This window comes from Manis javanica, chromosome 4 (genome assembly GCF_040802235.1).
Source record: "Manis javanica isolate MJ-LG chromosome 4, MJ_LKY, whole genome shotgun sequence".
Lineage (NCBI taxonomy): Eukaryota > Metazoa > Chordata > Mammalia > Pholidota > Manidae > Manis > Manis javanica.
Genome location: NC_133159.1, coordinates 19,696,670 through 19,720,800, shown reverse-complemented (window position 1 = coordinate 19,720,800; position 24,131 = coordinate 19,696,670). Strand labels below are relative to the sequence as shown.

The 24,131-nt window shown below is 43.6% G+C and overlaps 2 protein-coding genes across 3 annotated transcripts in view; both read right to left on the bottom strand.

Moving 5' to 3' along the window:
* Positions 1–1,451: 1,451 nt before the first annotated feature.
* On the bottom strand, positions 1,452–5,278 carry HMGN2 (high mobility group nucleosomal binding domain 2). The gene is made up of 6 exons (XM_037017830.2): positions 5,061–5,278; positions 4,080–4,124; positions 3,851–3,880; positions 3,435–3,485; positions 2,768–2,863; positions 1,452–2,301 (listed from the first exon to the last, which is right to left on the bottom strand). The coding sequence occupies exons 1-6, from the start codon at positions 5,073–5,075 to the stop codon at positions 2,266–2,268; spliced, it is 273 nt and encodes a 90-aa protein (XP_036873725.1). The 5' UTR covers positions 5,076–5,278; the 3' UTR covers positions 1,452–2,265.
* Positions 5,279–6,352: 1,074 nt separating this feature from the next.
* DHDDS (dehydrodolichyl diphosphate synthase subunit) overlaps positions 6,353–24,131 on the bottom strand; it is a 35,009-nt gene continuing 17,230 nt past the window's right edge. Inside the window, exons 7-9 of one of the 2 annotated variants that reach the window (XM_037017828.2) lie at positions 16,519–16,633; positions 14,374–14,481; positions 6,353–8,690 (exon numbers count right to left, since the gene is read on the bottom strand). In XM_037017828.2, the coding sequence (XP_036873723.1) occupies positions 8,451–8,690; positions 14,374–14,481; positions 16,519–16,633 (463 nt within the window). In that variant the 3' untranslated portion in view covers positions 6,353–8,450. The remainder of the gene's footprint in view (positions 8,691–14,373; positions 14,482–16,518; positions 16,634–24,131) is intronic. The other variant, XM_037017829.2, reaches the window with a different exon arrangement.

The following is a 24,131-nucleotide window of genomic DNA, read 5'->3' as shown; positions in this document are numbered from 1 at the left end:
TACTATTATGGCTGTCTTAAGTGCCCTTACCACATTTTTATGTCCTGTTTCTTAGTTTTTAAGCCCAGGTACTCTCATGGTCCACAGCTAGTCAAATCAGTATTTTCTGGGAAGGGAAAAAAGTTTGAGCTCACCCTACTGATCCTAATTTCTAGTTTTTAACCTTGGCCAGTCACTTCTGTTTCTTAATTATAAAACGGGGGCAACACCCACATAGGATCTACCCAAAGATTAGATAAGAGCATGTGGCCAAATACCCAAAAAGAGCAAGCATGTGGCCAAGCCCCTAGTGTGGTCTACAGAGCTCAACACATTTCACTGAATCTGAATTCACTGATCAAATAACCCCAACTGTGGCTTTAACTTCTTTAACTTCTGCTCAAATACCAAGCTGCTGTGCCCCCAACTCCTAACAGTTGTAAAGGTTTCCACTCTGGAAGATGATAACTCCCCTCGAATAAAAATTAACGTCATCTACAACCCAAAACTATTCCTGCAATAACAAAAGCAAATGGCAAAGCCAATTGCTTAAGTGGACCAATTCTATTTATTCAAAAGGTGCTTCCAAACAGAAGTATAAGTCAGAAATAACTTTTAAAGTACAACTGGGGGTGGGAATCCTGACTTTGTTACTCACTGGAAGTACACATAATCTTGAACAAAATTTCTTCATCTGAGCCCATTTCCTTACCCATAAAAAGGGCGCTAACACGTGCATTACACAGCTGCCCCAGACTGATGATCAAAGACAATACACAAAGTACTTACAAAGAGCTTAACTGGTATACTAGCTCTACTTCTCAACTAAGCAATATAAGGTGACCTTCAAAGGCAAAGTCAGATTGCAAGCAAGCATCAATTTACTACAAATTCTACTTCTTACCAGACACTTTCTTACAAAGAAAGGGGTTCTCTGCAGGGTCTCTAAACTAAAGCAATCAGGAAAGTCCTCATTAACATCCTGTTTTTGGAGCTAGAGGTTCACCAGCCAGGACAAGAATCTAAGCAATTCACTCACAGGCCTGCTTAAGAGCAGAGTGCCAGCTTTCTTCCACATCTTACTGCCAATTGTGTATAGACCCAGAAGCAATTTTTCCTATAATCAAAGATTATAGTTGGATCTACTAATTTGCTAATTTTACAGATTATAAATGTTAAATGAAGTGGAAAAGCTCTTTTGCTGTCAGCTATCAGGCCAAACCTTCAGATCTACCAAAATCTGCGTTTAAAAATACATTTCAGGTAATGCTGCATCACCAAGTACAAAGTCACTTGTCTGCTCCCAGCCTCTCACCACCAGCCTACTCTTGGGGTCTTTCCTAACTCCACCTAGCACTGTATTCTAGAGAATAGTTGTACATGAAGCTGTATCTCACACCAAAACACACCCTGGCCCTAGAGACTTGGACAAACTAGGCTCCCCCACTCTTGGGAAAAGATTCAAGGCAGCATTCCAAGCCAAACTGTATCCAGCTTTATTAAAGATACTTTTCATAAACAATCATATTTCAGGCAGGACATGGGCAGACAATCGTTAACAGTATACAACAACTTTCGAACTCCCTTCTTCAATGATTGGACTACCAAAATCAGAAAGCCACTATAAAAACCCAATGAAGTCTTCATTTGATGCTCTCAATAGGGAAAGTTTAGAGTGAGGGTTGACATTTCACATTTAGCATGTTGTTTAACAACTTTTCACAAGCCGACCCTGACTTTCAGGAAGTGAAATGAAAATGGCAGAATTATCAATCTCAAGATTCATGATCTAAAGGAACTGCTACTCTTTTGACAGATGCCATCTCAATGGTGGCACCACAAAGTCCAGATTGCCTGACAAACTGGTAACCAAATTTTGGGGTCAGGTCCCTGGGTTTAAGGGAGTCAAGTCTATGTTGAAGGCAGAGAGGGAGAAGAGGACATAAAAACAAATTTTAGTTTTTCCATACCACAAGGCATTTGTGCCAAGGTGGCTAATATGTGTCAACATCAAGAAATCCCTCCTCATGGGAGCCAAGAGGAAGTCTCTCAAAACTAGAAGGGAAAGGTGTTTTTCCCCTCACATTAATCCAGTTTTGGAGACATTCTGTTAGTGACATATGCCCTTCCCCAAAAAACAACAATGAAGTGTTCTGTGTGCTAACAACATAGCTTAAAAAAAAAAAAAAGTAAAACAAATTCTGCATTTTTATAAAACTTGATAAAAAATAGTATTTCAAACTGTACAGTCACCAGAAGTACACAGTTATCAAAAATGCACACACTTCACTTGGCATCTCCAGCACCTTCAGCTTTCTGTGCCTAGAAGAAAACAGACAGATTCATACAATGTGTAGATTTTAAAACTATCTTCATTCATATCACACCTATAAAATTACTTTGTTCTCAGGTTTTAAGTAATTCAACACTGAGACTTGATACTTCTTTGAGAAGGACTTGGGAGGTAACTTTACTAATCACTTCCCCTCTGGACCTTTCTGTAAAATTAGGGAAGGAGGCACATCAGCACAAGATCTGAGATTATTCCCAGATGGAAAACTCGATGGTACAGCATGAGAGCGGGATAAGGATTCAAACCACGTGACCCTTCCTGGATGACAGAAACTAAGAACCCAGGTTTTAAGCTAAGAGAAAAAGCACGAGCAAACTCTGGGCCAAAAGGCACAACTGGTGTGATACAGACACAGGATGTCAGTAACAGCATTTGGAATCAGTACAGATTGAGTATGCAGACTTTTTTTTACAAAAAGTGAAATTGCATTTGTACCTGGTCTGTTTTGGCATCTCCATTTTCTGCAGGATTATTCCCATCCTTGCCAGCATCAGCTTTCCCCTTTTTCCCTTTGGGTACCTTCTCTCCCTTCTAAGATGGAGGAGGAGGAGAAAGAAAAAAAGAAAGAACTGTTTTGCCTTATATCACCAGGGTATGGCCTGCAAATTTCAATATAAGAATTGCTTATCAAAGATAAACACGAACTATAAATCTTCCCCCGCTGATTAAAAACAAATGATCAAAACTAGGCCAAATTATGTGTTAATTTGCTGTGGTCTTCAGTACACAAAATTTTCTGTATGTAAATGAAAGCTGAAGACAATTTAAACCCTTCAATGGTTAATACCCAAGTGGAGAATTTTCTGTAAACGAATGACAGCACTCTTGATCAGGAAACCAGTATCACAAATGTCAGACATAAAACAAGCTATTAAAACTATTTAAAATAACCAGAACGAAGTCACCATTAGGCTGAATTAAGATACTGTGAAGATGACCAATTTCAACATTACTCTAAAGCCCAGTCCTATTAACTTAGTCCTTTCTCAACTTTTTGCCACTAGATGAAGTTGTTACACAGATATCCTGTCATCAACAAGGGAAACCGCTCAGCCTTATTATGTAACTCCTCAAAGCAAGTTTGTCCCCCAGTCTTGCTTACCTTTGCAGGGGCCTTTTTAGGCTTGGGCTCTGGCTTTGGAGGAGCAGGTTTCTTTATTTAGGGGAGAGAGAACAGAATTTTAGTACAACCTACCAGAGCGATAACCCACAACCAAACCACAGTACCACTGGCATGAAAGTTTCCCCTCCTACATAAAGTTTTTGTGGCTGGTCTTCTGCTATAATTTCCTATCTTCAAAAACCCATTCAGGTAAGATTCTGAAGTCTCTCTCATTTTAACTGCAGCCATCAGAATTTCTGAACCACCATATCTCAAATGAGCAAAAGTTCACAGCAGAGTAGGTCATTCAAAACCAGCCACTGACCATTAGTTCATGGAAAGCAAAGGGGATTGCTTTACAGTGCTTTTCTTAGTTTCAAAGATAAATGTGAAAATGTAAAAGCAGACACACTTACAGCAGATAACCTTGCAGATCTTCTCTGTGGCTATTAAAGAAAAAAAAAGTAAGTTGGAAATAGAACAATTGAACCACTTCAGAAAAAAAAGTCTTGTTGCCAATTTGTTCTAGACTACACGAAGTGAAGAGTGCTTAACTTGCGCAAGTTCAGAAACCAGTGGTATGGCTAATTACTACAAAGGAGGACTAGGCCTCATGATTCCGAAAGAAGGGAGACTAAGACTTACTTCGTCCTTCACCTTGGCTTTATCTCCTTTAGCATCCCCTTCAGCCTATTAAAGAAAAAAGAAACGAAGAACGTTGCTGCTGATTCGCTAAGCTTAACAGGGTTCTAAGGAAAAACTGAAGGGGAAGTTTTGCACACTTTTCTGGCACACACAAATCTTCAGTTTTAGCACCCTCGGCTCCTATGCAAATATTGCGAGTGCTTAGAAAGGTGTGGGCATGCTCGTGTGTGTAAGCGTTAACGCTGGATCTGGCCCAAAGCGCGCAGGGAGTGAAGTCGTTGGAGCCCCAGTCCGCCGAGCGGCCCCTGTAGGAGCGCGCTAAGCTGGAGCTAGGGGCGCAGCTCGCGCCGGGCCCAAGCAACAGCTGCACACGGTGCAAACCAACCCCTCCAGAGGCGGGGCCCGAGCGCCGTTGCCATGGCAGCCATCGAGGGCGGGAGAGGAGAGGCGCGCGCCGCCGGGGAACTCGTAGGCGGCAGTGGCGCGCACCGGCGCCGAGTCTCGTGCGCAGGGGAGGCGGGGCCACAAGGCGAAGCCCCGCCCCAGAGACGGGCTCCGCCCCCTCACGGCGGCGTTTTGGCGGCAGCGCTTTCCCCCGCCCGCCAACCCCGAGCGCCGCCTTCCCGCCCTTTCGGATTTGAATTGCCCGCCCGCGGGGAGGGGTGGGGGCTTAGAGATGGGGGAGGGGGCGCGGGGCGGGCACGTCGAGCCCGAGAGGAACGGGATAAACAGCCGCCAACATGGCTCCTCCCGCCGCGGCCGCCGCTCCTCCAATATGGCCTCTGGCGCCCGCGGGCAGCAGAGCCGCGCAAGGTTAGCCCGGGGCCGCCTGACACCGTCTCGAGCTCCCGCGCAGGACTGCTGGGCCTGCTCCAGCCCCGTGTCGATTCTCGCACCCCAAAGCTGGGGAAGCGGCGGCGGCAGCAGAGGTGGTGGCGGCGGCAGTGGCGGCCCAGCGCCTGGGGCCCTGGCGCCACGTACCTTTCTCTTAGGCATGGTGGCGACAGCGGCGAGACGTAAACGCTAGATGCGTGGGTGCACCGGCGCGCGGGCTTTGGTCGGTCCGGGGGTCGTTCTCGTCTCTTCTTCACACTGCTCGGGCTCCGGGGGGTTTATAAAGTTTTTATAGCGCTGGGAGCCCCGGACCGGTTAGAACCGGATTTCACCTCCCGCCGCTGCTCATTGGCCCAGCTGGGGTCACGTGGGCGGGGTTTAAACTCACCTCCTCTGGAGGGAGTGAGGAGGGGGGTGTGGGGGGAGGGCTCGCGAGACGGTGGCGCGCTTAGGGGATGGGGGGCGCAGTGGGGGAAGGAGCGCGTTAAAGGAAATAAATGGGAGGGGGTGGCGTGCAAGTCGGCGGGCTCAGGGTTTCAGCTCCCGCCAAGAGCTGGCTCTTGCAAACTACCAAGTTCCTTCCACCTTATGCAACCGAGCTACCCACTTCTCCAAACCATGCGACACTTAGGGCGCATCTCGGCAGCTTTCCTTCCTGTTCCCGCTGGGGGCCCCAGAAGAAGGGTTTGCGAGGCCTGGCCGCACCGCCCTTACCCGCCAGAGGCGGGAGGAAGCGCGCGGCTTGGAGGCACAGGCTGCAGTTCCCTGGGCCAAGACTGACGCTGAAGTGGGGAAAGAGCGGGGAAACCAGCTTGGTGCAGCCGGACGTGCATCCTTCCAAGCTGCCACTCCGAGGAAGCCTTTCGTGGAAAGGCTTCCACACCTTACCTGGAAGGCGGTCCATCCGATGTGGCGTAAGGGTTCGAGGGGGAGACTACACGCAGAGGTGCCTTTCGGGTGCAGTGGGGCAGGTAGGAGCTGTCCTTTCAGCACCCGTTGCTCAGCCGCCTCCCCAAATGCCAACGAAGCCCCCACCCTGCCCAAGCCTGTCTGGTGGCTCCTTTAGGCCTCTTGTATTCCCGGACCTCAGGACCTCGCCACAGAATGATGGAGATTGGCCGCCCAGGTCCACCATCACTCCCTCCTATGCTGCTTCGCTTTGAAGACATCAAGCTCAGCTGCCCCCACCCGGCGCGGCCACCAAGACCGGGCGCTGCAAACGCAGCTGGCAATATTCCTCCTGCCACACTGGCAGGCTGGCTTCCTTTCACTTGCCCGAGGAAAAGGAGGGTGGAGGAACGCGTCCGAGGATTAGGAAACAAGTAGAGGAACAGGTGTTGCATGGCAAAAGGGCTCTTCCCGGTGGCATCCCCACCTCACACCCCCACGAAGTTAAGGATCCTGGAGGTGGTCGAGTGCACCTGAGGGAGGGCAGACAATTCCAGCAGCAAAACATGGTATTCTTTTGTTGCACTGTTTGAAAGCAAGTTTTTCACCTAAGAAATCTTTAAAATTCTATTTGACTCCCAGAAGAACACAGTATAAGTATCAAGTGGGGACTTGGTTCATACAGGAGGGAGGACATTTAAATAGGTCCCACCTACTTTGTTGAGGCAAGGGTTGAGCTGATTCGTACAAATCATACTAGTAGAAAACCACCACAATGAATTCGTATCAACTATTTTGCAGCCTCTGCTCCTGGGCAGTTCTGTCAGCTCTTCTTCCACCCCTACAGTGCCTCCTGGGGCAGCCCCTCCCCACCCCACCCCACTCTGTACCTTTCCCAGAATACAGAACCTCAGGCCACAGAGATACCAGCCCTATTAATCACCTCTGCTGTACCCCAGTCACATTAGGGAGTCAGACACAGAATCAAGGCAGGACTCAACAGACATGCTCACAGGGCAGATTCCGTTTGCTGCCTCCAGCCCCTCATTCCCGCCTTAATTGTAGGGCTCTGTATTATAGTCACATAATTCATGCCTCCCTAATTAAGTCTGTCAACAGCCGCACTGTAAAGCTGGAAAATGTACAGCACCTGCTCTCTGGGAACCTTGTGCCAGGGACTTATGGTGGGGAGTGCCAGGTGTGTGTGTGGGACTTGCCAAAGGGTGCACTGATTGGCTTCTCAATCGCAATGTCTGGCATTTATACTTGATTCTGGGTGCAGGAATGCTGGCCAAGGGGTCTAGTGCTAGGTATCCATGCACAGGCAGGGGAAGAGACTGGAGTCTAAGGAAGTTGGGGATTTAGACTATGCTCTTAACACTGCTTGCAAGACGCCACCTTTCCCGTAGAGGGAGATGCTGGGGAAACAGTTTGCACAAAGTAAAATGAGAAGACTAAACCATAGCATTTGGTTGGTATTTGTAGCTGGTGCTGCTGCTCTGGGGCACCTGAAGCAGAGTTGCTCAGGCAGACAGCTCTTCAAAGGCACTAGTTCTCAGCTCTGCAGCAAAGCCTGGCAAGAACAGTTGAGAGGACACAACCCTTGACACGACCCTCTTCTCCCTGCTGGGTAGCTTTGGCCCTCACAAGTTGAGACTTTGCCATGCTGAGAATAAATTGTCTCAGAGTCTCTTTAGGGGACTAGGTCATATGCTTAGAGAAGCCTCAAAGATTGAGGAGGTGGGAAGCAGAGTCTGAGATGGTGAGGGCAGGATACACTAGGTTGGGGGAAATGCTTGTTTCTGTGCTGTTGGTCCTGATGTGTCCAGGGAAGGTGGCCTGTGCAAGATTAGACTCACCAGGGCCTATAGGCCCTTCTGTTACCCTGTAGCCACAGAGGGGGCCAGACTCATTGGGGAGTGAAGCCTGGCCCCATGCCCTGCAAAAGGAGGAGAAAAGCTTGTGTGGGCTGAGTCGACAATAGGTAATTGGATTGTAATCACCCGCCTGGCTTCTGTGCGCCATTGGGGGCGCTGAGCCTTTCAGTGAGCAATCAGCACTGCATGGTGGGAGGGGGCAGAGATTCAATAGCAAATCCCAGGTGGAGAGCAAAGGGGGAGGAGCAGCAGATGGGCAAATTTTCTTTCTCTCCCTTTCCTTGCCCAAATAACGGGGGCTGGCTATTAGCTATTTACCAGCAGATCCAAGGTGGAGCCAAATCTTTTGTGAAAGTCGGATGGAAGGCTAACATGGATGGGTAGAGGGCCAGGGTTTTGGGGAGACCTCTTCCCCAAAATTCTGTGTGTTGAAGGATGTGCTAGTAGAAAAAGTGCGTGCATCTGAGAGCACAAGAAGAGGTGGCAAAGGCAGAAGGAGCAGGCAGCACAAGAGCTAGGTCCCTGCTCTCCAGACCTATCGTTGGCCAGTTGGGTGTAGTATACTTGTGGGAGACTCTTAGCCTCAGTCCTCCCCAGGGGTTGCTGCCCCAGGCAGCCCAAAGATAGCTATGCCAGCAGACCTGGCCCCAGAGGCTCCCTCACCAAGCAAAGGGAACACAATCAGGAGGGAGGTGCCTATCACCAAGAAAAGAAAGGGGAGTGGGGCCCTGGAGGCAGAGGGCAGCGCAAAGTGGCAGGAGGCCAGCCTCTTTCAGGCTGATGCAGTGCCCAGACGTGCCAGCCAGTCCGCGCGCTTGAGTTCCAAGGCCTGCAGGAAGCCTTGGACCCGCTCTTCCCGTCTGGCTGAGAGTTTGTGTAAGCGTGTCCGTTGGAGCTGGTCGTCCCCACTGGCCTGGAGCCCCTCTCGCAGCAGCTGCTCTGTCACTGCAGCCTGGTCCCTCTCCAGCTGCTGCCTCTTCCGCTCCTCTGCATACATGTTTCGGGCCTTCTGCTAGAGAAAAGTGGGGATTGGGATGGGGAGATCATTTCAGGTGTGGTGGCACTGGGGTGGAGGTAAGAGGCAGGGCACAGAATAGGCTAAGTGGAGTGGAACAGAAGGGAGTCTGTACCAGATTTGGAAAGGCTTGGGGTAAGCGTGCAGTGGATGCCTATACAACACTGTATAGGCAGGGCAAAGGCAATTCTGGGCCCACCTGGATTTGTTTTGGGTGGGACCATCTGTACTTCTTAAAATTCTTCTTAGGTTTGCCTTTGGAAGGGAACCAGGTAAATGTTCGTCTGACTTCTGGTTCCCCCACCAACTTTGTGGCTATGGGCAAATCCCTTCCTAGCCTCAGTTCTTCATCTGTAAAGTGGGGGTTGTGTCTACGTTGAAGAGTGGTTTTAAGGTTAAGAGATAATATATGTGAAACCCTCTCTAGCATATGAGCAGGCTCTCAAACAGAAACAGCAATTTTACCATTTGTTACTGCCTGTTCTCTGCTGCAAGCAAGGTCCTATTCCTGCTGGGATTATGTCCATGGAGTCACTACTTTTGGTTTCCCAGGTCACTCAAAGGGTGCCATCGTCCCAACTCCCGAACCTATTTTTCAGTTTGACTCCAGATTTGCCTTCTGTAGGAAGACTGTCCTGACTTTTCCAGCAAGTGATCCTCCCATGAACATTCTGAGAAGCATGTTCAGCTTTCTTAAGCCACTTACTGTGTTCTGCCTGGTAGAATAGGTATTAGGGTCCAAGGTCCACTTTTTCTGTTAGAAAACAAGCCCTTGAAGACTTGATAGAGCCCTTGGAGCTCCTGGAACGTTTGGACACCAGGTAGGTGATCAGCTCCCTGACAGTGATTCTCATACGTAGCCATAAACTCCTGGAGGGCAGAGACCAACTTTTCCTCTCTGGTACATGAGCACTCTGTACCGGGAATACTCACTGAGCATGTGAGCCCAGGAAGGAAGAGGAGATGCTCCTGGAGAAGGGAAAAAACCCCTTTGGAGCCTTGCAGTGCCTCACTAACATACGGTGCACCACCTGCCACTCTAACCTGCTGCAGTCTTTGCACCAGAGCTCCTCCTGTCAAACGTATTACCATGTGTGAGAAAGTACCTTGATGTTGTCTTCATCCTTTAAAAAGTATTTTACATGTACACAAGCACTTGACCCTCGTAACAGATCTAGGGAGGTACTTTCTATCCACTGGAAACAGAATGGAGGTTCAGAGTAAGAAGTGATTCTGCTAAGGTTTCTCACCAATAAAGATGACTGCGTGAATAAAGATGACAAGGGAAAATTCTGGAAAATCTCCCTCCTAGGCGCTTGAATGCTGCTAGGCACTCAGGGGTACTCTTTTGCTATGATAAAGTGCTCACATATGGAGGTTTGAGACAAAAATGGGCTTGAGAAGTTAATGCTAAGGTTCTCCATCTGACTGGAAGGGCTTCTTCCTGGCCTTCGTCAGAAGGAACCCTGGGTCCTGTGTACAGGACCTCAATGGGGGTATGGAGATGCAGAGGACAGAGTCTCGGCAATCCACATGCCTGCAGGCTGATTAGGACCCAGATCTGCACACAAAGTCCCGTAACACAGGGCAGAATGTGCTAAGGGTCATTAGGAAGATAAGAGAAGGGCCATGCAGCTCAGAGGAGGGAGAAATTGTGGTTGATGAAGGTCAGGGACCAGTGAAGCCTCATGGATAGGCAGTACTTTAGCTTGGCTTTAACCAGTGGGATAATTTGGATAAAGATGGGAGAATATCAGGCAGTGGGCATAATGGACAAACACACATAAAGTTGATTGTAGTGCTTGATCAGGCCAGAGTGAGTCCTCCTGGAGCACTGGCTTTGAAAAGTCTTATTTAAAGGACTCCCTCACCTCTCAGCCTATTTCTTAATCTGCAAAATGGGGATGTTAGTATCCTCCTTACTTGGTGGTTTGAGGAAAAATGAGATAATGAATGCCCAGTCTGGTGCCTGGCTATTAATGGTTAGCTATTCTTCTGTCACCACTGCTTGTGGCTAGGGCTAAAAAGACTAAGTTCTGGCAAGCCAGAAAGGATGGGGCACCCAGCTATGGAGAGAGGAAATACAGGGCTGGATGAGTCGTTCCATGAGGCTCAGGCTTCTTCCATATGGCAGCTCCAGACTGAGTGCTGGACACAGAGGCTGCAGCCAAGGCAGACATGGCCCCTCTTTGCCAGGAATCAGTCATTCACTGTTAGGATGATGGAGTCAGGGCAGCACCTGAACAGCATCTGTTCAGCCTCCCCTTTGTACAGGCAAGGACATCGAGACCAGAGTGGGAAGGGACTTGGCCCAGGTCACACAGCAGGTTGAAGTTCCCTTGGTTTCTCAACTAAGGTTGCTTCTTGCGAGGTCTATAGGAAATGGGTCTTGTATCCCTGGATAGGCTGTACTTCCTAGGGGCAGACTGGGAAACCAGTGGCCTGCATGTAAATGCCTGTCTGTCTAACCTCCACGTGGTTCGGATCTACCTCCCCATTCAGAAGTGTTCTAAATCTTCTCAGGTACTCAGCCTCCAAAAATTCAGGTTAACAGAAGTCCTAACAGTCAATTTCTCTCTCCTTAACCATACTGTCTATCTCCCTATACAATAACCAATTGGTGAGGGTGTTCCTAATTTTCTTAGAGACTTCCTGTACAGACCTTATGCGGTCTCGGTGCAAGTACTCCATGGACCTCACTCTGAGAAATGGGGCTCTAACCTATTAATCTAAACCTCTCCTTGGCACTAAGCCTCCCTGCTCTTGTTCTCTCCTCAGAAGAATCAGGCAACGAGATGTCATAGCCCCTTCAGTACATAAATCCTCATGTCCTCTGCTACCTTGCTATGGCCTGGAGAGAGGCTGCAGGTCATGGGCTGCAAACATGTCATTAGCCAATGACAGGTCCTCCTGATAATCCCCATTTGCCACAACCAACACGCCAGGTCAGTAGCACAGGAGATGCATTTCTGAGGAATTAGCAGGATGAGTAGGGTGCTACGTGTCTATGGAGACAAAGGTCTGATGAAAAGTCCAGAGACACATGTGGTGAACAACAGTGGCCACCAATCTCAAAATGAACTCTGTTTCAGCACTGCACTCAGTACTTTTTATGTATCGGCTTACTGAACCCTTATCACAAACCTGTGAGATAGGTATTGTTATTAACAACACTCCTCTCATTTTACAGATGAGGAAAATGATATTCAGAAGGGGTAAGTAACTGCCCAGGCAGCCACACAGCTAGTTGGCAGCACCATGCTTCAAAGTCAGGAATGTCTGAGACAACAAACAGTTCAAGCTTTGAACTTCCCCTGAGGAGAACACAGCGACCACTTGAAGAGCAACAGTAATAAAATGGTCCATTGATGCAGCCTGGTGTTTAATCTTCGACAAATACATCAAAGAAGGTTTAGTGGGAACATGTACCCTCTTTCTCTGTAATATCGTCCTTACAGATGAGGTGGACCACACACCAAGACTTATCTCTTTATAGACTGCCATCCACGCCGCTTATAACTAAGGATCAGTGGCTCTGCACTGCTGACCACCCCTTCCCTGACAATTTTCTATGTCCAATTGTCTTGCTACTTCTCATCTTTTATCATGGCCTAAAACCCACCTCAGAGAGGGCTCCCTTCCAGAGGACTGCTCTCAATACCTCTTGCTTTCTTCATTACTTCCTAACACATCAGTCTATTTCCTTCATTGCCTTATTACAATCTGAAATTATCTTATATATTTGTTTAGTTGTTTATCATCTATCCTCAAGTAAGAATATAAGCTCCACGAAGATAGGGATCTCTTGTGCTTAATGCAGTGCCTGACTCACTAGGTACTTGATATGTATTTATTTAATTACTGAAGGTAACTCCTCTGACAACTCCTGCTTGGCAATTCCAAGTAGGAAAATGTCGAGAAACCTGAAATTACTATAAAAGGCTTCTGAGCACCAAATTAGAGACAAGAATACCTATACACAAAAGCCCATACACCAAAATCCCCTGGGGTTCATGCAGAGCCAGTTTACCGTCACTTTACAGATATAATTCTAACAAGCTTGATTGGTTTTCTTGACTATAGCTGATTTAGAACAGTAAATAAGTAGAGAAGGTAAGGAGGATGTTATCAAATTGGCTGGCTACTGGCAATGGCAGGAAATGAGAGGGAGGACACAGAAAAATATACAAGAAATCCCAGAGACAACTATTTTGGTATCATCTAGCTTAGAGCGAACAGTCTGACCTTGGAAGGGCACCTCTGTACAGTGAAGTGCTGACAGACAGCAGTTACCATTATCACTATCATCATCCTAAGAATGGGGTCATTCTAATCATCATCCTTATTAGCAAGTGCCTAGTCTATAGTAGGTGTCAGTGAATTAGGTACAAGGCACATTTTGGAAAGTTTTCCATAAAAAAGGTACCAAAAAGTTTTAGTTCTCAAAGGGAGCTTAGGTCATGTGGAAAAATCTGATATTCATTCCTCACTGAAGGTGGATAATTGAGATTTTGCTGTTTTCCTTTCACTTAAACTTAATATGCTCTTTCAATTTCCTCATATTCTGAGACTAAATGATCAAGCACATGACCAACCCTTCATTATCTGATTTACTTACTCCAGGAGTTCTAGACTTGGGATTTGTGGACAGGTTTCAGGGGTCACGTGAGCCCGCTGGAAATAGGCTATGTATTTCAGTGATAAGTACAATTCTGTGCAAAATGCCATGTGCTAGCGTGATCTGTGCACTTTTTCCAGGGAGATAGCCTATGGCATTCTCCAAGGGGCCCTTGATGCCAAAGGGTCTGAGAAGCCCTGACTTATACATTATTTCCTTCTGGTCATTATTTTTCCAGACTCAAGAAGCAGCACCAGCTTTGGGTGTAAAATTCTGTGGCTCTGGGACAGTTACTCTGCCCCTCTGTTTCCATAGCTGAAAAACAAGGACACCAAACCTGCTGGATTGTTGGAAGGGCTCCTGCTGGACTGTTGGAAGGGCTAAGTAAGAAAACTTGCATGAAAACACCTAAGTGCCTCATTAGACCCTCTATATGTAAACTGTCACCACCACACATACCACCATTATTATTATTAAGAGTTCTAATCAGATGCAGGTTGACTGCCCCGTAATGAACTCTATTTCAAGATCTGGTGAACAAAACTGGAAGTAAAAAGTCTTGGCAAAACATAGTTTTATACAACAGACGGTGCTTTTTTGTACTTAACCCCTTCTGGAAGAGGCTTGGATTTTGTATACTTCCACTTCAACAATCGTTTATTAGGCTAACACCTTCAGGGAATAATGGCCAATCTCTCTGAGAAGCCTTTCCTGGGTTTCCATAATAAAGAGATTAAAGATGTAACTTGAATCCCATTTCTGTCTCTTACTGGTGTCTTTAACTAGTAATTTTGATTTATTCGTTTGCACAAGTGGGGCTAATAGTACCTACCTCGTTGAGTTGTTTTTTTTTTTTACCTACCTCCTTGAGTTTTTGAGGAGCATTAAATGAGATGGTGCACATAAAATGTTCACAGTGCTTGGTATACAGTAAATAGTAAGTGGTAGCTGCTATCATCATTAACATGCTTATGAGCAAGTGCTTGGCATACATAGTAGGTGGTCAATCAATGCTAACCTTTTCTCGTGCCACATCCAGTCAGGCCAGCCCTGAGTTCTTACCTCGAGCATGTTATGGTTCATCTGGAACTGAAAGATGGCCTCACAGAGGTTCCAAAACGTGTATTCTGGCCACAGAATGGGTTGAAACACCAGGCAGGAGTGGGAGGTCTGGGAAAAGATGGGGAAAGGAAGAGAGCATGGCTTAGTAATATGTTGCTGGAACACAGCCCTGGTCAGACTTCCAAAGAAAAGAGCAGGCCAAGCTTGACCCAGAAGCCCAGAGAGGAGATGGCACAGGAACCCCTGAGCTGCAGCTGCTGGTGCCGCCAGCCCTGTTCACTCACTAGTAGGGGGAGGGGTCATCTGAGGCAGTTAGGTCACCTGCCTGTAGCAACGCAAAACGAATGGGAGACTTTACCAACATTTCCACCAGGATTTTCTAAAAGCCAATTTTAGGACAATGAAATAAAATCTGGATTATGTTATTGGCTTTTGGCCCTCAGAGGTCATCTGGAAGATATGCTGCCTAATAAAAGTCAGCAGTGAGCAAATGGTAGTTACCATTGTTATTTTTAAGTATGGCACAGTAGTTAAGAGCATGCGCTGTTACAAAAAAGAGCATGGGCTCTGGGACTGGACTGCCTGGCTTTGAATTCTGGCTCCACCATTTACTATCTATTTGACCTGAGACAAGTTACTAATATCTCTGGGTCTCAGTTTCCTCAACTGTAAAATAGGGTAATATGGAAACCTAATTTTTAGGATACTATGAAAATTAAAAAAGATAATGCACATAAAGCAGTCAGAGCACAGAGCTTTAATAATAATAACCACTTATGTTAAGAATCCCTTTTGGAACACTCTAGATAGCCCCTGTTTGATACTTTTAGTGGTGAGAAATTCAGTGCCTCAGGGAGGATGACTAGCTGTTGGACAACTTGTTATACTAAACCAGTGCCATCCTTCCTGAATTTCTACCAGGGTCTCAGGTTTTTTCTTTGGAGCAAGATAGTTTCTTCTTCAAAATGATATTCTTTCAAATATTTGAAGGCTAGATTAGAGCTGCTTGTTATCTGTTCCCAAGGTTGCAATGACTTAATCGTTTTGTCTTTGCCAACAAACTCTAAGTGTGAAGACAGTAGGGATTACTTCTGACTTGATCTCTGCTATATTCCTAGCACAAAGAAGGAACTCAGTGTTTTTTCCCAAGGGAATAAACTGTCACCATACTTCCTTTTTCCAAACCATTATCTTTCACTCGTTCCTTATAGGACATGAATTCCAGATTCCTTGCCATTCTTGGCCTCTTCTGGTAAAATCCTCTATTTTACCATTGTAGTCACTTAAACTTTCCAGACCTGATCTGACCAGCAGTGTGGGCCACAGAAATTGTAACTGCATGTTACACTTCTTGCAGTATAGCCAAAGACTGAAAGCATCTTCAGTGGCTAAATCTTTGTTAGTTCACTTTTAAAACGATGGGCCATTAAAATTTCTGGAACTTTATCATGTCAGTTGTTTCCAAGCTGAGTCTCTCCTGCCAACCTCTCTCTGAACAAGGACTTCCCCCAGTCATGTGCTACCCAGGGGTCAAATTAACAGATAATACAGATTTTCTTTTTCAAACAAAGACAAACTTATTTGGATATGAGCTTTTAGGAGACAACATACACTTGGGTAAACTGAGCTGAGAGGCAATAGCAGGCCCTCAAGAAAGAATCCGCATGTAGTTTATATCCCTTGTGGACTGTGCTTATATCAGTGCATCCCTTTATTCTGATGGGAAGAGACTAATTAAGACAAGATCTAGCCCAGGGGTGTTGGGGTACCTGGCAGGTTGCCAGGGCAGGAGCATATGCTCAGGTAAATAAGGCAAAAGTCCAGTTCCTTGAATAGGAGCACAAGTGAGGTTTTCACCACAGCTGAACAGTCACTACAGTTTTTTATCACAGCTGTATTTTTCCTCTTGGCATTTTAGAGAGGAAGAACCATGGGCTGGCAGAGCCAGAGCCAGATAAGGAAGGGACAGCAAATGTTACCAGGCATAGAAAAGGGTCTGGAGACACTTCTCCAGATTTCAGCTCCTCTCACTCGAGTTCTCTGGTGCCAGCACAGCCGAGGGTGCAAATAAGCCCCTCTAATCCATTCTGTGGGCACAGTCACAGTTTTCACGCTGACACAGAATAGTGGCTGGAAACTACCTACCTGCCAGAGGAGGAAGTCACTGAGCCTCACTTCCCCAGAAGTCCGTATCAAGATGTCAGGAGGAAGAGACTGGTTGGTATAGAGGCACTTATCAAGCAGAGACTCAGAGACATCGCTACGGTGAGTGGGGAAGAGACAAAGATAAGTACATATCTCTTTTCAGATTATTATTATGGTGAACTTCCATATACAAGGCTTCCCCAGCTTATAGAACACCATCAATTATATTAGTCAAAAGTACCTGGTAGGCAGAAAGCCCTCAACAAATGCCTGATAAATTAATTAATGATTTTAATCCTCACAACAACAATGTATTCCTATCTTCATTTTATAGATAAGGAAACTTGACACTTGACAAGATGAATAATTTGCCCAAAATCATTTAGCTGTAGGCCTAAAACCAGGTGTACCCACTAGACTATGTATTGTCTTTTAATTAAAATATCCTGTATTTTCTGACCCTGTAATTTAATGAAATACTATGTTATTGTTTTTAATAAAGATAAATCTAAATGCATTGATTTAGAAAGATGTCTAAGATCTAAATTAAAAAAAGCAAGTTTCAGAAAATATACAGTGTGGAAAACATGCACACATACACTCAAATATTCACACATGTGAATATATGTATATATAAACAAAGAACAAAGTCTAGGAAGACATACACCATACTACTACTAGTGATTACCTCTGAAATAAGGAAAGACTATCTCTGCTTACTTTGTGTACTTATGTTATTGATTGAATTTATTATAAAGAACATTTCAAAGACCTTACTCAAGTCATATGGAACATAAACTACTGAAAAAAATGCACACTCCTTAGGATTTTTTAAAAAAGCAAAACGATCACTTCTGTGTTTGATGAGTTACTTTTCTAAGCAAACACTGAGAAAGGAGATGGAATGGAGGAAGAATGGGGACTGGCAGCATTTAACTGAAGTAAACTTTTCTTCTTTCCTCTTTCCATGGAAAGGGGATATTTGCAAGGCAGGTGTCATTTGATTAAGAGAACACTGTTTACCAGTCCTACCAAGTATCCAGAGGCAGAATTTGGAATCTACAAGTGATAAAAGTTGCATCTTGGAAAGGGTCCAGAAGACAAACTTTCTTGGTGGGAATATTCTTCTGGGAGTAAAAAAGCAGAGCAATTTGGACTGAGTTTCAACTGTGTCTGCAAAAAGGGTTTTCTACCAACTTCAAGCAGTGGGTGGAATTCTTATCTTAAAAAAGGAGGTAACTCTAAAGGGGAAAAGATAAAACTAACAAAATGAAAATAGAACATCTGTGCTTTGGCCAATAAAAACCCATTAAATGGCATTAGCTATCTACATGAGGACTTTTAAGAAATAATTTTTATTAAATAAAAGTAAAATACCAATTTTTACCTATAAAATTAGAATAGTTTATATTTTCTCTAAAAAATCTTGTAAGAATCAGGTGAAATGGACACATTCAGCACTAGATCCTGAGGAAACAATCCAGAATGTAGGCAAGAGTTAAATTCATGTATTTCACTGTAGCATTATTTATAATAAGGAGAAAGTAAGAACAGTTCACATAACCAACAAATAGCAGAATGGTTAAGTAAATTAAGGCAAGATATATTCAGAAGCCATTAAAAATAATGAAGAATTATTAAAAATAGGGGATATAGAAAAATGCTCATATTGTAAACACCAAGTGAACAAAAACATGATTCAGGATATAAATTGTTTCATAGTGTGATTTCTTCTGCTATAAATATTTATGTCATAATTTGATTTGTGTTTTAAAAGGATGATTTTGGCTGAATGCCCAACCACAGCTGATCATTACTTTTTTCACACTAGGTCTTGCTAACACATCCATTACAGTGGCATAGAGCACCATGGATTACTTCTTTGTGTACAGGAGCCAGATTGTGAGTCCCTTGAGGGCAAGCCCCTTGACACATTTATCTTTGTACTCCTGTTCCTCTAGCACAGGACCTTTCTGGGACAGAAAGACTTAACATGTGTTCAAGTAAACGAATGAATAAACTGAAAACAGATTTCAGAAATACAGACATACTGGTTTTCTGAATGTGAGGAGTTTATAGGCTAAAAACGTCTTTCACAATGTACTTTCAAAAAACCTAGAACCCAAGCATAGGTAATAGACATTGTCACAACCTGATGGGGAAAATCAACACAGTTAATTAGACATACACACACATAGACATAGATACACAGGAAGACCTAGAAGGAAATAAAATCAAAATGTTGCCACAGGTGTTGCTGAGGGTGGGATCCTGGGAGATTTAAATCTTTATCTTTATACATCCGATAGTTTGTAGATTTTCTCTAATGAACATGTAGGACCTTTATAAGAATATGTATATATTAGAGTGAGGTTATATTCTTAAGAAGTATTTCTGTGTGGGATAATGAAAAAGTCCTGGAAATGGTGTTGTTAATTACACACTTTATGCCACAGAATTATACACTTAAAAATGGTTAAAGTAGTAAAATGTATGTATATCTTACCACAATTTTTTAAAAAGTAGCATGTTTTCAGGAAGGAAAGGGGCACAAGTATTCAAGATAATGACTCCTCCCTAATAAACTATGTATTTCTGGAAATGGCCAACCAAAAATAAAATCAATTTAAAACCTATAATGAATATATAGCAACAGCCTCTGAAAGGCAGACTGGTAATGCTGAATACCAACAATAGGGTGAACGGCCTGGCATCACAAAAAAAGGAAGAGTAAAAACATATTAGTATGTTCCCAGTACCATTTTGGAAAAGCAGACTCTTTCTAGAAGGTAGAGAGATCAAAAGAAATATGCCCTGTGATAACAGGAGAGTACATTTCTCAGTGTTGATAAAGATGGCAAAGACCATGAACTCTGGAGGTAGATGGACCTAAGCTGGAGTCCAGGCTCTTCAATTTTGTAACATGTGCCTTTGAGCAGGTCAAGTAATCTTTTTAAACTTTTGTTAATTGGTCTTATAAAACGGGGCAAATAATAGTCAGTACTTTTTTTTTTTTTTTGAGAGGGCATCTCTCATATTTATTGATCAAATGGTTGTTAACAACAATAAAATTCTGTATAGGGGAGTCAACGCTCAATGCACAATCATTAATCCATCTCAAGCCTAATTCTCGTCAGTCTCCAATCTTCTGAAGCATAACGAACAAGTTCTTACATGGTGAACAAATTCTTACATATTGAATAAGTTCTTACATGGTGAACAGTACAAGGGCAGTCATCACAGGAACTTTCGGTTTTGATCACGCATTATGAACTATAAACAATCAGGTCAAATATGAATATTCGTTTGATTTTTATACTTGATTTATATGTGGATCCCACATTTCTCCCTTTATTATTATTATTATTTTTATTTTTAATAAAATGCTGAAGTGGTAGGTAGATGCAAGATAAAGGTAGAAAACATAGTTTAGTGTTGTAAGAGAGCAATTGTAGATGATCAGGTGTGTGCCTGTAGACTATGTGCTAATCCGAGCTAGACAAGGGCAATAAAACATCCACGGATGCAGATTTCTCTCAAAACAGGGGGGGTGAGGTTCTAAACTTCACCACTGTTGATCCCCAATTTCTCACCTGATGGCCCCCCTGCGACTGTGCCTATCTTAGGTTGTTCCTCCCTTGAGGAATCTTACCTATCTCTGGCTAACCAGTCATCTTCCGGGGTCATACAGGGAGATGTAAAGTTGGTAAGTGAGAGAGAAGCCATATTGTTTGAAAAGGTTAGCTTTTTACTTCTTTGCAGATTTATGCCCTGTGGCTTCTATGCCCAGCATTTGTCTTGAGGTGTCTTTACCACTTGGAGGAATTATGATACTCGGTAAATTCGATATGAGGCACGAATTCTATTTAAGGGTTGTAATTAGGAAGGAATAGTCAGTACTTTATATGAAAATTAAATGAGAATATTTGTGATAAACTCAGCCTCATACTCCAGTAAGATCCAATAAATATTACTAATTAACTTTTATTTTTATACTGCACTGTTGTTCACTTCAACCTTCCTATGGCAGTCAGCATACCATAGTGACTGAGAGCACAGCTCTGGAGCCAGGTTAAAATCCTAGCCCAAAACTTTGCCAACTACATGAACTTAGATAAATTACTTAACTTCTTGGTGTCTCAATATGTTCACCATTAAAATGGGGATAAAAATAGTATCTATCTCTGAAAATCCATCGACATAAACCCCCACATCAAAAATAAGGACAAAACCATATGATCATTTCCACAGATGCTGAAAAAGCATTCGACAAAATTCAACACCCATTCATGATTCATGATAAAAACTCTCAACAAAATGGGTACAGAGGACAAGTACCTCAACATAATAAAGGCCTTATATGACAAACCCACAGCGAACATCATACTTGACAGCGAGAAGATGAAATCTTTTCCTCTAAGATCAGGAACAAGACAAGGATGCCCACTCTCCCCACTTTTATTCAACATAGTACTAGAGGTCTTACCCATAGCAATCAGACAACACAAAGAAATAAAAGGCATCCAGATTAGTAAGGAAGAAGTAAAACTGGCACTGTTTGCAGATGACATGATATTGTACATAAAAAAACCTAAAGACTCCACTCCAAAACTACTAAATCTAATATCTGAATTCAGCAAAGTTGCAGGATACAAAATTAATACACAGAAATCTGTGGCTTTCCTATACACTAACAAGGAACTAGAAGAAAGAGAAATCAGGAAAACAATTCCATTCACAGTTGCATCAAAAAGAATAAAATACCTAGGAATAAATCTAACCAAGGAAGTGAAAGAGCTATACCCTGAAAACTATAAGACACTCTTAAGAGAAATTAAACAGGACACTAATAAATGGAAATTCATCCCGTGCTCTTGGGTAGGAAGAATTAATATTCTCAAAATGGCCTCCCTGCCTAAAGCAATCTACAGATTCAATGCAATTCCCATCAAAATACCAACAGCATTCTTCAATGAACTGGAACAAATAGTTCTAAAATTCATATGGAACCACAAAAGACCCCAAATAGCCAAAGCAATCCTAAGAAGGAAGAAAAAAGCAGGGGGGATCTTACATCCCAACTTCAATCTCTACTACAAAGCCACAGTAATCAATACAATTTGGTACTGGCACAAGAACAGAACCATAGATCAGTGGAACAGAATAGAGAGTCCAGATATTAACCCAAGCATATATGGTGAATTAACATAGGATAAAGGAGCCATGGATATGCAATGGGGAACTGAGAGCCTCTTCAACAGCTGGTGTTGGCAAAACTGGACAGCTACATGTAAAAGAATGAAACTGGATTACTGTTTAACTCCATACACAAAAGAAAACTCGAAATGGATCAAAGAGCCGAACATAAGTCATGAAACCATAAAACTCTTAGAAGAAAACATAGGCAAAATTCTCTTGAATATAAACATAAAAAACTTCTCCCTCCCTGGGCAAGGGAAACAAAAGCAAAAATGAACAAGTGGGACTATATCAAACTAAAAAGCTTCTGTACAGCAAAGGACACCATAAGTAGAACAAAAAGGCATCCTACAGTATGGGAGAATATATTCATAAATGACAAATCCAATAAGGGGTTGACATCCAAAAACACAAAGAGCTCATGCACCTCAACAAACAAAAAGCAAATAATCCAATTAAAAAATGGGCAGAGGATCTGAACAGACACTTCTCTAAATAAGAAATTCAGATGGCCAACAAGCACATGAAAAGATGCTCCACATTGCTAATCATCAGAGAAATGCAAATTAAAACCACATTGAGATATCACCTCACACCACTTAGGATGGTCAACATAGAAAAGAATAGGAACAACAAATGCTGGTGAGGATGTGGAGAAAGGGGAACCCTCCTACACTGCTGATGGGAATGTAAACTAGTTCAACCATTGTGGAAAGCAGTATGGAGGTTCCTCAAAAAACTACAAATAGAAATACCATTTGACCCGGAATTCCACTCCTAGGAATTTACCCTAAGAATACAGCAGCCCAGTTTGAAAAAGACACATGCATCCCTATGTTTATCGCAGCATTATTTACAATAACCAAGAAATGGAAGCAACCTAAGTGTCCATCAGTAGATGAATGGATAAAGAAGATGTGGTACATATACACAATGGAATATTATTCAGCCACAAGAAGAAAACAAATCCTAGCATTTGCAACAACATTGATGGAACTAGAGGGTATGACACTCAGGGAAATAAGCCAGGCAGAGTAAGACAATTATCAAATGATTTCACTCATCTGTGGAGTATAAGAACAAAGAAAAGCTAAAGGAAAAAAACAGCAGCAGACTCACAGAACCCAAGAATGAACAGTTACCAAAGGGAAAGGGACGGGGGAATATGGGTGGGAAGGGAGGGATAAGGGGAAAAGGGGGCATTACAATTAGCACACATAATGTAGGGGACGGGCATGGGGAAGGCAGTATAGCACAGAAAAGACAAGTAGTGATTCTATAGCATCTTACTACACTGATGGACAGTGACTGTAATGGGGTATGTAGTGGGGGCTTGATAATGGGAGGAATCTAGTATCCACATTGTTGTTCATGTAACTGTATTTTAATGATACCAGAAAAAAAGTAATATCTACCTCATAGGCTCTGTCTAAACAGTAAATGAAATATATGCATGCAGTACTTAGCATGGCAAAGAGTAAATGCTCAGTAAACCTTAGCAATTATTATTATTATTTTTATTATTATTTATTTTTCTTAAGGTATGATTGATATACACTCTTATGAAGGTTTAACATGAAAAAACAATGTGGTTACTACATTCACCCATATTATCAAGTCCCCACCCATACCCCAATGCAGTCACTGTCTGTCACTGTAGTAAGATGCCACAGATCCACTATGTGCTTTCTGTGCTACACTGTTCTCCCTGTGATCCTCCACACCATGTGTACTAAATATAATACCCTCAATCCCCTTCTCCCTCCCTCCCCACCCACTCTCCCACACCCCTCCCCTTTGGTAACCACTAGTTCATTCTTGGAGTCTCTGAATCTGCTGCTATTTTGTTCCTTCAGTTTTGCTTCATTGTTATAATCCACAAAAGAGGAAAATCCTCCTGGCTTATTTCACTGAGCATAATACCCTGTAGCTCCATCCATGTTGTTGCAAATGGTAGGATTTGTTTCTTTCTTATGGCCGAATAATATTCCATTGTGCATATGTACCACATCTTCTTTATCCATTCATCTACTGACGGACTCTGAGGTTGCTTCCATATCTTGGTTATTGTAAAAAGTGCTGCGATGAACATAGGGGTGCATGTCTTTTTGAATCTGAGAAGTTGTATTCTTTGGGTAAATTCCAAGGAGTGGGATTCCCAGGTCAAATGGTATTTCTATTTTTAAATTTTTGAGGAACCTCCATATTGCTTTCCACAATGGTTGAACTAGCTTACATTCCTACCAGCAGTGTAGGAGGGTTCCCCTTTTCCACATCCTCGCCAGCATTTATTGTTCTTAGTCTTTTCAATGCTGGCCATCCTTACTGGTGTGAGGTGATATCTCATTGTGGTTTTAACTTGCATTTCCCTGATGATTAGTGATATGGAGCATCTTTTCATGTGTCTGTTGGCC